General features: G+C 51.3%; 1 protein-coding gene across 1 annotated transcript in view; it reads left to right on the forward strand.

Annotated features, from left to right (window-relative positions):
- The window catches only part of ASB18 (ankyrin repeat and SOCS box containing 18), a 63,731-nt gene that overhangs the window by 35,791 nt on the left and 11,417 nt on the right, over window positions 1-16,523 (forward strand). Inside the window, exon 4 of the mRNA XM_032637788.1 lies at window positions 10,688-11,192. Coding sequence (XP_032493679.1) covers window positions 10,688-11,192 — 505 coding nt within the window. The remainder of the gene's footprint in view (window positions 1-10,687; window positions 11,193-16,523) is intronic.

Raw genomic sequence — 16,523 nt, forward strand, 5'->3', positions numbered from 1 at the left:
ACATTTCACTATTTTTAATTAATATGGGGTTTGTGGTTTCTTTTATCTCCATATTTGTTGGTCATCTATCATTTATTCCCAGTAATATCTCTAGTCAAGAACATACTTCCAATTATAACATATTCCTATGGAAAATAGAACCCATTTGATGATATTGCATGTCTAGGAACACACCATGCTTCCCACCCCCCCCCCCCCAAGAATGCATGTCTATATTTACTTTTCTCTTGTTCAAAATTAACTTCTCTAAATGCAGCATGGTGTCCTGGATTGGATCCTGGAACAGAACGTGAACATTAGTGGGAAAAGTGGTGAAAGTCAAACAAAGTCAGTTAATAGTTTTGGACTGATGTTAATTTCTTAATGTGGGCAAAGGTACCATAAGACGTGAACTTTAGAGGGAGCTGGATGAAGAGCATTTGGGAACTCTGCACTATCTTTGCAACTCTTCTGTAAATCTAAAATAATTTTAAAATAGAAGGAGTTTTAAAAACCAAGTTTTCTTCATACCTTGGGCTCCAAACTTCCACCTTACAGTATTAGAAAAATATTGTTCTTTACTAAGAAATGAGGATGTATCACCTACTCAGAACACAAAATATTGTGAATCCTGACAACAGCCCTTAAGACAAACCAACAAGCTTACATTTGGAGCTGAGGCATATGCAGACCGTTCAAGCTACTCGGCTTATACACCGTGTGATAGAAACTCATTTCCTGGCTTCAGCTGGTTTTTCAGAAATCATTCACATCTAGCACATTGTTTAATAAAGAAAGACCTTTAGGGCTTCCTTGGTGGCACAGTGGTTGAGAGTCCGCCTGCCGATGCAGGGGACGTGGGTTCGTGCCCCGGTCCGGGAGGATCCCACATGCCGCGGAGCGGCTGGGCCCGTGAGCCATGGCCGCTGGGCCTGCGCGTCCGGAGCCTGTGCTCCGCAACGGGAGAGGCCACAGCGGTGAGAGGCCCGCGTACCGCAAAAACAAAAAAAAGAAAGACCTTTAAAATGTCTTTGTATTAACATGGGGCTTTTAAAATCTCTTTTCTTTCGTCTTTCTCTTCCTCTTTGTTCTTTTTCTTCTCATTTTCTCTTCTGTCTCCTTATGTCTCTCTACATGGCTCCTTCTCCCTGGTGATTTCATTTGACAGTCTTGACTTAGTTAAACCCACGTTATTGGGGGAAAGTTTAGGATATGCGATGAACACACCAGAAGTTCAGGCAGAACTATGCAACAGCTGACTTAGAATATCAATGATTTGATGGAAGATGCTGGCGGGTCCCCTTGAACACCTCTACAATAACATAGCCAACTACCTTGAAGGATAAAAGTTAACAGATGTCAGAGAGGGCCTGAGGTTTAGACTACGGCTTTTCAGCTCTGAAGAGTCCCCCTAAAGTTAGACTCCGAGGAGGTCTGGCTTCAAGTAGTATAAACATTATCACTTTGACAGGAAAGAGCTACTTTCTCCAGAACCTTTTTATACATAGTAGATTTTAGGTCATCCTTAATTTTTTTACCTTACAGTAGAGAGGGGGTCGTTGACCTACATACAGAGCCACTTCATTTTCTTACTCTTGATGACAATGGTCTCCACACCTAGGGACCCAGTTCTGCTGCATCCCCTTTTAGTCAGCAATTCTCCATGGGTTCAGGACTTTAAAACCTTTGAGTCTCTGAGTTCCTGGGATTTAAAAAAAAATTATCTGTGCTTCCTTCCAACCAGCAAGCTTCAGAATTCAGAATTCAACACACAAAAAGGGATATCGGAGCTTTAATCTAGGAGCCTTTTGAAGAGATTTTCCCAAAAGGAAAAGTTCCAGTAAAGTTACTGTCTTCACGTTACTAGCCTGCATGCCAGCCTCGCCCTATTTATTATCAGATTCCTCTCCTTGACCTTTTTAAAATTCTGAGATAATTGAAATGAGAAAAGAATGAATAGAGTCCTGATTCTTTTTCTCATCTAAAGCTGTCTTGATTTAAACAAAAGTGAGGAGGGTTTGCTTCCTTTACAAACGTATTAGTTAAAAAGCATGCAGGTTTACTTCTTGGTCCCAGTTGTGTCAATTCAACTAAATAAAAATTCATTCGTAAGCCAGAATTGGACTTGTGGAAGCAGCTAATTATCTTGGGAGGAAAAAAATTATTGAAGAAAATCATTGGACAATTCTTTTCTAACTCAGACCTGGCAGGTTGAAATCTGGGCAGAGAGAAATGAAGTATGACTCTTTCCGAGGAAAGAAAGGCACTCTCTGGTCAGGATTTGAACAGGGACAACTACTCTGAGTCCTCACCCCAACCCCAAAAGCCTTTGCCTAATAACAGGAGGTTTGCTTGCATGAGGTTCCAGCTCATGAGCATCGATGTATATTCCACTAAACGGTCCACTCTCCACATCCCAGATGAGTGACTGATCGTTGTTCAAGTGGAGGGGAGAAAACATGGTCTGGTTCAACAGGACTTTGAGGCATCTCAAGGAATATTAAAGAACAAGGTGTCAATTAGGGGCTACTCCCACTGTATGATTTGATATTTGTAGAAGAACTTCACTTTTTTTTTTTTCCTTTTCTGCCAGGCGGCACGTGGGATCTTAGTTCCCTGACCAGGGATCGAACTCGCGTCCCTGCAGTGGAAGCACGGAGTCTTAATCACTGGACCACCAGGGAAGTCCAGAACTTCACATTCTGAGCACTTGCAAGTGTCTTACGTGCTATAATCCTCCCCGCAGGCCTGCAAGGCATGTTATCCCCAGTTTACAGGTGAGAAACCTGAGGCTCACCAACAGCCCATGTTTTGCCGTTAAAGTGGCACAGTGTAAACTGTCAGAGCCAGGTTTGAAAGCCAAGTGCTATAAGAGAGACGGATGTTGAGAGATAGCTCCTCCCTTGTCAACCTAATTTTTTCAAAAACTGCCGATAGTCAGAAAGTAGCTCTGCTCATCTGTAATCACGACCTGTAAACATGTTCTATCGTAGGTTTATCCTCCTTCCTTGCCACTTCTGGCATCTCAGGCAGATTCCTCAGCTTTCTGGTCACTTGCCGAGTTCTATTTGAATACAGACAACTCGCTGTTAGGAATTAAAAGAGGTAATCCAGGCCAAATCAAACCTTCACCCTCTGGGCAAAATCCTTGATCAGACACCTCAGGAAAGATATACAAATGGCCAATAAGCAAATGGAAAGGTGCTCAACGTCATTCGTCATCAGGGAAATGCAAATTAAAACCATGAGGAAATATGCTTCACGTTACCCCCGTGAGGGTGGCTAAAGTCAAAAAGACTGACAACACCAAACACCGGCAGGAATGTGGAGCAACGGAAACGTCATACACTGCTGTTAGGAGTGTATAAGGATGTAATCACCTTGGAAAACTGTTCAGCAGTTTCTCTTAAAGTTGAATATACACCTACCAGCAATTCCACTTCTAGATATTTATCCAAAAGAAATGAGAACGTACGTCCACAAGAAGACTTACATTGAAATGTTCATAGCAGCTTTATTCATAATAGCCAAAAAATGGAAATACCCAAATGCCCATCAGTATCAAAAGGAGAAGGAATTTTTTCATTATGGTAAGTCCATACAATTAAATATGACTCAGAAGTAAACCAGAAAGAGTTAACTCACGCATGCAACAATGTGGATGAGCGTCAAAGACATTCTGTGGAGCTAAAGGAGCCAGACACAAAAAAGTAGAAAATTCTAGAAAAGACACAACATGGTGAGAGAACTCAGAACCATGGTTGCCTGTGGGGGTGATGACTGGCTGGTAGCAAACACAAAGGAGATTCTTGGAGAGATGAAAATATGCTACGTCTTGACTGGGATGTTGGTTACAAACTTGTATTCCTTTGCCGATTTCTGCACCTGTGCGTTTCTCTGTATGCAAATTTACCTGACTTAAAAAATATTTGCATATAAAACTGTTCTCTCATACAAGTCCCAGCTTCCCCCTCCACCTCACCCTCATCCCTGCCTAAAAAGAGAGTAGAGTCTTTTATTTCACTTTTCCTCCGCCTTCTCTTCACCTCACTCTGATGCCTCTGGGTCTCCCTCTTCATCCAGTGTGCTGGGACCGGGGAAGGAGAGAAAGGTTGCCCATTTCTTGTTGAGGAGGGGACGCTGGTGAAGCTTCCAGAAAGTCAGATACTCCTTCAAGGGCAAGTGAAGCAAACAGTGGAGCTATAACTTCTCTAAGTCTGCTCCCTAAATCAGTCCTCAGTCCCCCAAAAGGCAGAATTTCACTCGCTGTCCGGGGAGAATCTGCCGAAAATACCCGCAGCGGCCACAACCGTCCAACACTTCCGAAGCAAATTAAACGGCAGCTGTTGCTCCAAGGGAAAACGCAAGGATGGAAATGGCCAGCAAGTTCTCTCTCCATCTCCCCACTACCCTTAAGCATCTGTCCATTCACATCAGCCCTTTCAATTGTAAACCTTTATGCTTGATCGTCTCACAGCTTAGCATCCCGGGAGAAAGGGAGGGAGAAGAAAATACAGAGCAGAAAGGGGCAGGTGGCACGTCCCCCAAGGAGAGGCTCAGCAGAAGGTCCTGGGAAACCAAGTGGAGCCACTCCTCCATCAAAGTCGGGGCAGCGGCTTCCCCACCCTTCATTTGGAGCCAGCTGGGGAGTCGATCCACACAGGGAGCCTCCTTTCAATGGAAAGCACGGCTGTGTTTTCCTCCCAGGTCTCTCCCCTCTGTCCCCTGCCTCCCCCCATTCCTGCCTTGCCCAGCATCCAGCCGATCTGCCTGCCCCCACCAGCAGACCCAGGCTTTGGGCTCCAGCCACCCTGCCCCGGGGACACGTCTCCAGCCAGTCTGCCTCTGCGTCAACTCCGAGTAGGAAAAGCAGCATAATGATGATTCAACAAGACTGGTTCATGACACCCATTACTCTCGCTGAGCACACTGCCAGGCGCGAAGCCCCTCCCGTCTGTCAGAAGGGATTCGGGCAGCAACCATGGGAGGAGGACAGTGAAGGATTGTCCAAGGACTCTGGCGACTTCCAGCCACTGAAACCGTCGCTCAGGAGACAGATGCTGAGCACACCTGACAAAGGGCTTAGAAGCAATGTCTGTTTCCCCTCGAAAAACTTTAAGTGATCTTTGTGAATTTCGCCTCACGTTTAGTAGTTCTTTGTCACTGTTGTCTTTCAGTACCATCGTTAGGTCGTTGACTCATTCTCTTAGGCAGCGGTAGCTGGGGTTCACATCTCAAGCAGCATGTTCTGTGGCGTCACCATCACATCCCAGGTCCCCACCCTTGAGATCACTGCTGACTCCTCAAACACATCTTCACTGAAAACCAGGGAGAATGAAATCTATGGCGCAGAGGTGCCCACAGGACTGCACGAGCAGCAGGTTCCTGTTGTGTGTTGTTGTATAGCACGAGGTCCACGGGCCAGGAGACCTCCTTGGCCTTCTGCTGCCTTCAGGGTTCTATCAGTGATTCTGTCCAGGAATCCGTCTCAGAGAAGAGACGCTCCCCTCGCCTTGACAAGCTGCTGGCGTACAGAGCATGGGGGAAATTCTCTACTTATCGAATGAGCCGATGAATGAGACGTTTAGAGAGAACTTACGGGAACTGCCTAGTACCATGCCCAGCTCATAGAAGGTGCTTAACAAATAGTACCAACGGGAAGAGCAGCCGGGCCGGTAGAGTGACTGAGAAGTAAGCCACACACAGCAGCCAGGGTCTCTGCTCTGCCACCTCTGGGCTGGATGGCCCTATGCAAATCACTGGTCTTCTTCTAAGCCTCAATTTCCCCCCCCCCTGCAAACTCCACCTACAACACAGATTTGTTGCAAGGACCAAAGATAACATTCTTCTAAAAATAAATAAAAAGACCATGTGCTGGGGAATGCACTGACCGTCCAGCTCAGAACCAGAGGCTGTGAAATACCACTTTTGAGGGCTTTGTGCAACTAGACGGATGGTGAGGAGGGACGTGGGAGAACGAAAGCCTGGAGCTGGCTCTGTCTCATGGGGCGCAGGGCGGCTTGGCAGGTGGTGCGAAAGGGTAAGGAAGAGGTGAGCAGTGAGGAAGCCCGGGCTGAGGCACTCGGCACCTTTCTGCACCTGCAAGGCGAGTGGGAAAGCCAGCGCTTCGGGAAGATGCTGGAGGTGGCTGGGAGTGGTGTGCGGGACGTAGGCTCAGAGTCCCACTTCCCTCTTTAGAAATAAGTTAAAATGACATTCATTCAACAGCCCTTGATGGGTTCATCTCTATTAACTCCTGCCTTTTGGCTCAAGCCACTTTTTCTGTGTGCTGTCAACCTTGGGCCCCATAACAGCTTGTCACCTCGATCATTATCAAAGACAGGGATGAGGGATGGTGGTGGGGTGGGGAGTGTTTGCCCAAGTTGCTTCAGACAACACAGCATCTCCTTAATCTCGTAAGACAGAGACAAGTCATTCTGACATCGTCATATGGGAACTTACCCTTGGTTCCCGACAGCGACTGTCCTACACTGGCTCCAGGCCCTCCTTCTTGTGTCTATCAGGATAGCAGGAAACCTGCTCGCAAAATCTCCCCGGGAGGAAAGCGCTTGGCCAAAGCTGGGTTTCCCACACAGTCCTGCAAAATCTTGGGTGGTACTTTCCCCGCTGGACCACCTCTTCCTTGACTGGAGACACTGACCCATACAAGGTCAGGTCTTGCAGGTCCCCAAGACTGTTATCACTGCTCTGCTTAGACCCGAGGGCCTTCCACCCACCCCCACCCGCTCCTCTCGACTCGCCTTCTCCGAGGCACTGCCATACGTGCTTTCCCAGATCGTTGCTTACGCCTCGACAGATCAATGGAAAATTTGAGAGCATTCTGGAAAGCTGGAAAGCTGAGCTGACATTCTTAGAATCCAAGAGATGCTGCTGTGGCAGTGGGGGATGGTTTTGTTATTAGTAAGTAACCTCTGTTGTCGTCCCTCTGTCAAATTGCAACTCTGATTCATTTTGGGAAATGAATTTGAAAATACAGGCAGGCAGAAAGGAAACAAAAGCACCATCACCCCATTATCCAGAGGTAAACTCGCTGGCTTGTGTATTTCTAGGCTTTCTTCATATGCACATACACACCTGCTCTTTTTTTTAAATGGGAGTGTTCCATGCGGTTTTGTAACCCGATCTTTTCACAGGACCACTGCAAATAGTTTTCCGTGTCATTAAACAGGTTCCCACAACTTCATTTTTAATGACTGCCCAGTGTGTGCCAGCAGCTATGTGCCCCAGTCAATTTGTTGTGTTGTTTTTTTCTCACGCCTGTGGTCTGCAACTTACATCATTATCTGCTCTAAGGAAGTACCAAGGTTTAGCCAATTAGAAGCTCTCCATTAAAAATGAAAAGGGCATCTGCAGCCCTCCAGAGGGTGGGCCAGCGTCCTCATTCTTCTGAAAGGTATCTTTGTTGCAAAGAGCAACCTGGCCGTCAGCCTGTTAGGCTGTGGACGTGGAAAAGAGACCCACTTATATTCCCCGGTGGGCTTCTTCAGAGAGGTTGGGCTGCTTTAAAAAAAAAAAAAAAAAAAAAAAAGAGCAGAAGAAAATGTTTTGTAATTGTTTGTGAGCGCACACAGGCTCAGTGGCAAAATGAGACGGAACCCTTGATTTCTAACCTCCTGCGGTACTGTTCAAAATTCCTCCCAAGGAGGCAAGGAGGAAGCAGATCTGAAGCACTCTGATTGTCAAATTTGCATCTTCTCTTAAGCTGGTTATCGTCCCAAAGGACATTTCACATCAAATTGTACTTGTTTGTAAAGATCTTCCACCCAAGACAGACCACTTCCCAAGATACTGCTGATATGGAGGCTAGAGAAATACAGAGAGAGGATTTAAAATATTGAGAGTCCCTGGGTAGAAATGTAAACGGACTTAAGGGCAGCAGCTTCCGGCCTGGAAACCCCCAGAGGATCCCGATCAGAGCCCCAGTCAGGTAAAGAACAGGACAGACAGCCACCACACGAAGGAAAACCGGAGGATGTTCATTAACGAAATGCATGTGTGCAACGTGCTCTCAGGGAACACCAACAGTGGGCTAGACCTGCCCTCGGCGCGGAGAAGCAGAGATAAATAATCCCCCATTTCTACACCCAAGGAGCCAACCGTCTAAGAGAGGAATCAAACGTGCCGGCGAACATTTGAAACACAGTGTGACAAAGGCTGCGCCCAGACACTTAGGCACGAGGAATATGACAACACAGAGGTGTGACCCAGAGGAAGAGGAAGGAAAGACAGGACGTGTCCTAAGAACCACACCTGGTCAGGTAGGATGGAAACACAGGATGGAGCATCAGGAAATGAAACTGGTGAGGCCCACAGAAGCTGGAGCACGCGGTGTCCTGTGTCCCGCGGAAAGGAGCCTGGGCTTTCTTCAACCTCCAGGAGGAGCCTCCGGGTTTTCAGCAGACACAGGTCTTACGATTCACACTGGAAAGGCTCTTTCTGGGTAGTATGGAGCTTGTTAGACTGGCACAGGGAACAAATTAAGAGACTGTCATTAGCTTCAGGCAAAAAATGATTGCGGGGGGCTTCCCTGGTGGCGCAGTTGTTGAGAGTCCGCCTGCCGATGCAGAGGACACAGGTTCGTGCCCTGGTCCGGGAAGATCCCACATGCCACGGAGCGGCTGGGCCCGTGAGCCATGGCCACTGAGCCTGCGCATCCGGAGCCTGTGCTCCACACGGGAGAGGCCACAACAGTGAGAGGCCCGCGCACCGCAAAAAAAAAAAAAAAAAAAAAAAATGATTGGGGGCCTCAACAAAGGACGGTGACAACGGGGATGGAGGGAGGAAGCAGTTCAGGTGATTATTCAAGAGATGGAATCGACGGGGCTGAGTGGCCCACTGAAGAGGGGGTGGGGGACAGGGGGAAAGCGAAGAGCAAGTACTGCCCAGAGCGAGACCCCCAAGGAAGCAGAAGAGGACTACACCTGGGGCAAGAAGATCCGGAGGGAGCCCTTTCCTCAGACCTATGGAAGTAGGAGAGGGCAATCGTGTAGACGCAGATGCTAATCGTGTAGACGCAGATGTAGACGCAGGTATGGGGGTCAACTCAGCGGCACAAGGCGGGAAGGACGACAGTTCCTGGGAGAACGTGCACTCTGAGTGAAGCAGGGGTAGACTGCTGAGAAGGAGGAGAGTAGAAATAGGACCTCTTGGGGACAGTGGCCAACATTTGGAACAGCCAGTAAAGGGCAAGGAAGGAGGAGATGGTGCTCAGCCCTGGGAAGTAGAACCAAAGGGCCCTGAGGACCAGCTGAGCCCAGAGGCCAATCTCCATGGATGGTGCTCCCTCCAGCAGCACCCTGCAGCCAAGGCGGGGAAGAGCGGGTAGGTGATGATTGGGTTCCCAGCTGAAAATGTGGCCAACTGACGCACGGGACGGCCACATCCCCTCAACCCAAGGGACCTGAGGATGCCGAGAAGAGAGAGTGGAGGGCTGCCCAGGGAAGGAAGTGAAGCCAGGAAGGGCTGAGAAAGCCAGGGGCCGATGACCCAAGTCTCAACAGAGCAGAGATGAGTAGAGTACCAACAGGACGGCTAGCGAGACGGACCAGAGCCTTACGCCGTGAAGTCAGCATGCTGGCGCGTCAGACTCCAAAAGTGGAATAAACACACTGATGGCAACGTCCAGGAGGTGACCCGGGAGTGGGGGATTGAAGTGGGGCTGGTGTTCTGGCAGTGCCCGTGAAGGACAAGGGCCAGCAGATGGAGGAGGGTGGTGGGAGGGTCTCTGAGACTGTCCTACTTTCAGGCTGGTCCAGGCTGAGTTCCCCACCAGTGTCAGGCCCCACGTCCAGCATGGGCCTGCCCAGTCAGCAACTACCACCTGGGCTTGGAGTGAGGGGCCTGGAGTTCTCCCAGGTGGAAGCTGCTCTCCTGCGAGAGGACAGTCTTGGGATCCACCTGATGGACCTGGAAGCAGCAGGAGACACCCACCTCCGGGGGAGACCACAGTGTCCCATGGGAGCCTACAAACCCCAGGACACCATCGTGGGATTTAGCAACCAAAATCCACAGTCTGTTCAAGGAGAGCTTGGTTGAAACCAAGATAGTCCCACAGTTGGGCATGGCTGCGGGTTTCGCCCATGCATCCAGTGCTGTCTGAGGACACCCCAGTGCCATTCTGTGTCCGTGTCTTGAGGGATGGATAGATTCCCTCCCAGGGAGTAAGGCAACCCTTGCCTCACACCGTTGCCAAAGCGCAGGTACCTGCCGGCTGATAAAGAGCCCGACGGCCTAAGGGGCCCTCCTTAGAACCCTGACTCCCAGACCCTTCAACTGCCACCTGTGACAAAGAGCCCGGGTAATTCGTGTTTCCAGCACCGTCACCTGAACCACATTACCTTCCAGGGTAGCACCAAGTAGTTACAAATTACAAGGTAAATATTAACGCGGCGCGTGGGTTCTTAGGAAAAGTTCCTAGCTGTTGCCACCATTTGGTAACCTGTACCCCCAGGTTTGCCTTAATCTTTTTTTTTTTTTTTCCAGCTCAGTTTGAACTCCTGTAGCCTGGGCGCGGGAGACCTGGATTCCTGTCCTGGCTGTCTTAGGAGCCAACACCCGCGGTGGGGAGGGAGGGGGTCCGAAGCGCCGGAATCCGCTGGCAGGGCGTGCCGGGCTGGGGGAGACAGGGCGCCGGTGCCGGGGCGTCCGCCGGGCCCAGCCCGGGTGACTGACCTTGGCCTCCCCGCAGGTGCGCGCAAGCGCTGCTGGAGCACGGCGCCTCGGTGCAGCGCGCGGGCGGCGCGGGCCTGGACACGCCCCTGCACGTGGCGGCTCAGCACGGCCTGGACGAGCACGCGCGCCTCTACCTGGGCCGCGGGGCGCTCGTGGACGCGAGGAACGCCCGCGGCGAGACGGCCCTGAGCGCGGCGTGCGGCGCGGCGCGGCGGCCCGACGAGCACGCGCGCTGCCTGCGCCTGTGCGCGCTGCTGCTGCGGTGCGGCGCGGCGGCGGACGCGCGCGACGAGGACGAGCGCAGCCCGCTGCACAAGGCCTGCGGCCACGCGCGCCACGGCCTGGCGCGCCTCCTGCTGCGGCACGGCGCCGACGCGGGCGCGCTCGACTACGGGGGTGCGTCGCCGCTGGCCCGAGTGCTGCACACGGCCGCCTGCGCCCCCGAGGCCGCGCCGCAGCGCACGCTGCAGGCGCTGCTCAACCACGGCTCCCCCACCGTGTGGCCCGACGCCTTCCCCAAGGTAAGAGGGGGTCGGGGACAGGCCACGAGGACTTGGCAGCGCAGGCACCCGGCCTGCCGCCGGGGGGCATTCAGCGCTTCTCAGGCTTTCAGGGGCCCGGAACCCCCCTGGAGACTGGTCCAGATGCAGATTCTGATCCCGCAGGAGGGGATGGCAGAGTCTGCATTTCTGGCAAGACTAGAGAGGAGGGTGAGGTCTTGGAACCACACTTTGAGGAGCCAGGGCTGGGCAACCCTGTCTAGAGTCACTAGAAAACGGAAAGGTTGGGGGGTCAACAAGCGTACTCGAGTGAGACCTTGCAGAGTTGTCACCTGGGGACGCCAGGCACTTGTTTCTATGATGCCGTCATGGCTCAAAATATTTTGTCAGATTATCTTTTGGTGTAATTGATGAACAATGAAATCAGTCTCTTGTCGCATCTGGTATTTGGCTTGAAATGAAATACGCAATGTGACCATCCACCTTATTAATAGGATTAATGATAGCACTTCACAGATTTCTCTCATTCAGTCCTCACCACACGCCTGTGAAATACATCAGGTTCTTGACATTCCCTTACCTGGATTTCAATCAGGTGAAATGCCCTGTTCAGGGTCAAGGTTGTGTTGGGACCTCAACCCCACTTTGCAGACTTGGCTCTGAGCTGCTTGTCGCCTTTCCACGTGTCAGATCTGCACTGAAATGATAAAGATGGAGAATAAACATTTCTCATCAGAGAAAATAAAGACAAAATGTTTCCAAAAGGAAAGTTCCCAAGACACTAGTTAAAATAAGCGATTGCCCTCCCCCGAAAGACTTCATTGAAGGGAGGTCATTCCATTCGATGTAAAATTGGCTGTGCTAAATTTTAAAATTATCCCAGACTCACCAGTCATATGCCAGAGACGTGTTTGGCCTGATAAGCTTTACACTAAAAGCTGTTATCCTAAAAGGACAACAGCTAGATGGTCTGAAATAGTGAGATTCACACATTTCTTTCAAATGCTAACTTTGCATCCCAGATGCATACAGAGTAAAACTCTTGTCTCTCAAAACACAGGTGAGAAATGGAAAATCCACCCAGACAATTCCCTGGGTGTTTCCTTACTTGACAAACTTTATGACAAGTTTCTTATGCCAAGTCTTGCACCATCTTCCAGTCATCCTCTTGAGGCATTCTGCTAATGTAGTGATTTCCCTACCGTAGCCTTTTTGTATTCTATAACACTTCCCTTTTATATTCATGATTTACATTTAGACGTTTCCCAATATCAGCAGGCTTAGTTCATCTACCGATAAAATGGAGACCTACCACCCCTCCAGTTCGCACCGTGTGTGCCTTAAACCAAGATGCACCCTTCAACCCTTATGGTGTGAAACTGCATAAAGAATGAACAAGAAACAACAAAACAACAGAGAAAGAAACAAGACTTTCCATGATGCCCAACAGTGAAAAACACCTGGGACAAATTCTTTTAAAGAAAAAAAAAATCAGTATATTTCAGTGGTGACCAGTAATAATCCTTCGTTAGCCTCGAAGGCATTCGATTTTTAGAGACCTCTGTCCAGGTTTCAGTGACCGAGGTGCAGCCCCACAGGCATCATCCTGGGGGACAGGACTTCTAGCACCTGAACTCTGTCTCCAAGGCTGTGGGAATCACCCCACCCTGACCTAGAGATGCAGAGCAAAGCCCAGTGCCTCCCCTTTGGGCCTCCAGGGGCCCTGTCCTGGGATCCCCTCATGACATCCTTTGTCAGCCACACAGGAATGGAGCAGGTCAGTGGGTGGGGTGCGGGGTGGCTGTGGGTTTGGGTCTGGGGACAGTTAGTTACAACGGGGACCCAGAGGCCACGAGAGGTGCTTGGCTCCGGGAGATGCTGAATCTCCCAGCAGTTCCACACCATTGCGGAACGAACCGGAGTTTCTTTGAGAAATCTTAATACTTTGAGGCTTTCACAGAGCACAGTGCAGGGAACCTTGAGTCAGTTTGTTGAATGAGAGAAGGGGATTCCAGCAACTCCGGGGCACGGCGCTGCAGTTAAACTCTTTGGAAACGGGCCTCCGATGTCTTTGCGCTGAGACCCGCCCACACCTCGGGGTGGGGGGGGGCAGGGGGCGGTGCGGAGGAGGTCCGCAGCCCCCTGCCCCCAGCACCCCACCCCCGGCGCCCCCGGCTAGGAGCAGGTTGCTGGCAAGAGCGCGTTTACTACCAACCTGGACATCCTCCAAGCCAACGTACAAGTGCCTGTGAGGCTCTGGCCTCGCCCCAGGACAACCAGGGCGAACACTCGGGAAATGTGGCATCAGCATCCAGACCCCCTGCATGTGCTCCACCGGGAAAGGGGTCTAATCAGCACGCGGGACATCAAAGCGCAGACCCGACTCGCGCAGCAGCCCCGTGGAGCGCGCAGCAAACACGCCGAAACGAGCCACAAAGATGCTCTGCAGGCAAGACTCAGCGCCATGGCGAGGCATGCACAGAGGCACCGGGGAATGTCACAGAGCACGCCGGCCGTGGGCAGCAGCCGTGCTTTAAATAGATGTAAAGAGACACCCACGGAGCTCAGAATTACTGAGGCAAAAGGTTTCACAGCGAGCTTATGACATAAATCACAGTTCCCCGGTGCCCAGACAAAGGCACCAGCGCCGCAGCAGGCGGACTCGGAGCATCCGTCGGAGCCGCGCGCACTGCGATGCCGCAAACATCAAAGCGGTGTCACGGCTGGGAAAGCAAAGCATGTGGACAATGCCAGGCCTTTCTGCCTGGCTGACCGCTACTTAACGCCAGAGTCAGGTGGGGGCGCGAGGGCAGGTGCAGGTGCGATGTCAGGATGCAGCCAGGTTTGAATTCTGGAAGTTGCCGGGACGCAGGGGGCCCGGCCTGGAGGAGAGCGGGCAGGAGGGCAGAGAAACGCACACGAGGGTGGATCCAGACTAGCTGCCGGTAGTTGACTTTGTGGGTTGGATGCTTGGTCTGGGATAAAGGCCTTTGCTCACGTGCCTCTCTCCTTCTGCCCCTCACCTGGGCAGTCATAAATAACTCACACTTAGATTTGCCCAGGAGTTGGGGAAGTGCCAGGCCAACACCAGTGATGAAAGCTCTCCCCCACAGGCATCCCTTAAGCACTTATTCATTCAACAAACATTTCTAGGGAGCGGCTGTGCTCCCGTGATGGTGGTACAGTGTTGAACCGGAGCATGGGTATTTCCTGCCCTCGTGGAGCACCAGTCAGGTGGGTGAGATGACCTTGACTCAGACAACCACACACACCACTGGGAAATTGCTGTGATGTGAAAAGCTGCAAAGCCAAGGCCCTCCAGACCTTGAAGGTACCAAACGAGGGGCCAGACCTGGCTGAACAGCGAGTCCGAGGCTCCCTCGAGGGCTTATAGAGCGATTCTGGATCTGAAGACTGGGGACTTAGCTGTGTGAAGGGGGGAGGGGAAATCATTCCAGGCAGCAGGAACAGCAGGTGCAAAGGTCTTGGGGCAGAAGGAACTCTGCAGTATGTGCAGGGGTGGGGGGTGGGGGATGACCCAGTAGCTGGAGGGGAAACAGCAAGAGCGAGACCCTAGGCAGGGCCCTCCTTAAGAGTTTGCGCCATTGTCTTAAGGACAATAGGAATCTATTACATCATCTTAAGCAGGACAGGTGACATAATCCAGTGAGAATTGGAGGGTGATTCCTCTGCTCAGGGGTAGAGAACATGCTCTCTTGGGGGCTGCTGGGAAAGCCCCGGCTGCCGTGCGGTCCAGGTGAGGGATGCAGGTAGCTGGAGCAAGGGGAAATGGGAGGTGGAGGGCGAGAATGACAGATTCTAGAAACATCCGCAAACCTCTGGTCTTGCCTCTCCTTCTGGGCATTGACCACGCTGCACATATGGACCTGAAGTTTTTGTTTTCTTTTTACCGAATTACGGAATTAGGTAACGTGACTTCACACTCCAATTTCCTAGAGTTTTCCGTGGGGGGAGCCTGGGGTTGCAGTAGTCAAAACCCAGGGCTCCCTTCCCTGCCTTTACACAGCAGTGCCTGCACGCTGCCCCCGTGGGAGGGGGGATCTCTCAGCAGTAGCGCGCCTCTGTTTTCCTTGCTTTTGTTTTATTTCTCCGTCTACACAGAAAGCAGTGTGCCCATGTGATTTTGCCCCTTCATTTTCTTTCTGCCGCCTCATTAGCTGAAGAGAGTGTGCGCAGACCCTAATGCCATCAGCGTGTCAGGGTAACGTGGCAGCCGCTTCTCCACAGACGGCAAGGAGGCAGCGGAGATTTTTAAACTGTGTTGGCGTAAAAATAATGAAGGCAGCCAGCTGCCTGGCAAACATGAGGGGGGCACAGTGCGGAGGGGTTGGGAAGGGCCCGGGAGCCCCAGAGAGGTGGAACAGAGGAGAGACAGGAAATGAATTCCCAGAGACAGGCAATAAGACTTTGTCACAGTCCGTGACCCAGGGAGGAGGGGCCTGGAGGAGGGGAGCTCTTACTGAGGGAGGGCAGCTGTTCCTGGGGGCTGGGGCTTGAGGGGAGGGATGGGGACGTCCAGGTAGCATGCAGTCACTGGGAACCACTGAATATTTTGCAGAGAAGTGAGAGGGCCAATGGGAGGGTAGCTGGAGGGTCCAGGTTGGCCTGAGGAAAGTCTGGAATTGCCTAGGATACCATGTAAAGACAGACAGACTAGATCTGGAGGGATCCAGTGTGAACTGCTCTTTTCAATGGCATGGTTTCCTCCCAACACAGAAAAGGAGCCGACGGAATTCACTGTGCTCCCAGAAATGGCATGTTAGTGGTGGCTCTTGTAAGCCAGAAATACCAGCATGTCAAGAGCACACGGTGGGGTGCGAGGCTGGGCTGGGAAGATGCACGCCTGCCTGGCTCTCCCTCTGCAGCTCAGCCTACCGTGTTCATTCTCTCCTTCTCTAAAGCCCACTTAAGCCGGAGCTTGTGACAGTAATGGATTAGGGAAAAAACAAAATTGGGGTAGGGAGGGGACCAGAGATGATAATAGTAATATGATTACCAATTTAAATGGGCAGCTGCTCTTGTCTTCATGTTAAAATATCTGTGAAGATGTAGACGGGAGGAAGGAAGGATGGAAGGAAGAGGGGGAGGGGGAGAAAGCAAATCCAGGGCACCAACAGGAAGATCTCATGTCTGAGTCAGGAAGGGTTAACACGGCTCTGCTCCACGGCCCTAAGTTTTCAGGCAATCAGGCAGACATTACAGACAAATAGTTTAAGTCCACCAGGCAGTAGGGGATGCTTGTGGAGGTGCAGTGCATCATGGGAGATGCAGAGGTGGAAACTGAGGAACCTGAGTTCCACAGCAACCTGCTACTTTGCTGGGGGGAGGGTG

This window comes from Phocoena sinus, chromosome 7, assembly GCF_008692025.1.
Source record: "Phocoena sinus isolate mPhoSin1 chromosome 7, mPhoSin1.pri, whole genome shotgun sequence".
Classification (NCBI taxonomy): domain Eukaryota; kingdom Metazoa; phylum Chordata; class Mammalia; order Artiodactyla; family Phocoenidae; genus Phocoena; species Phocoena sinus.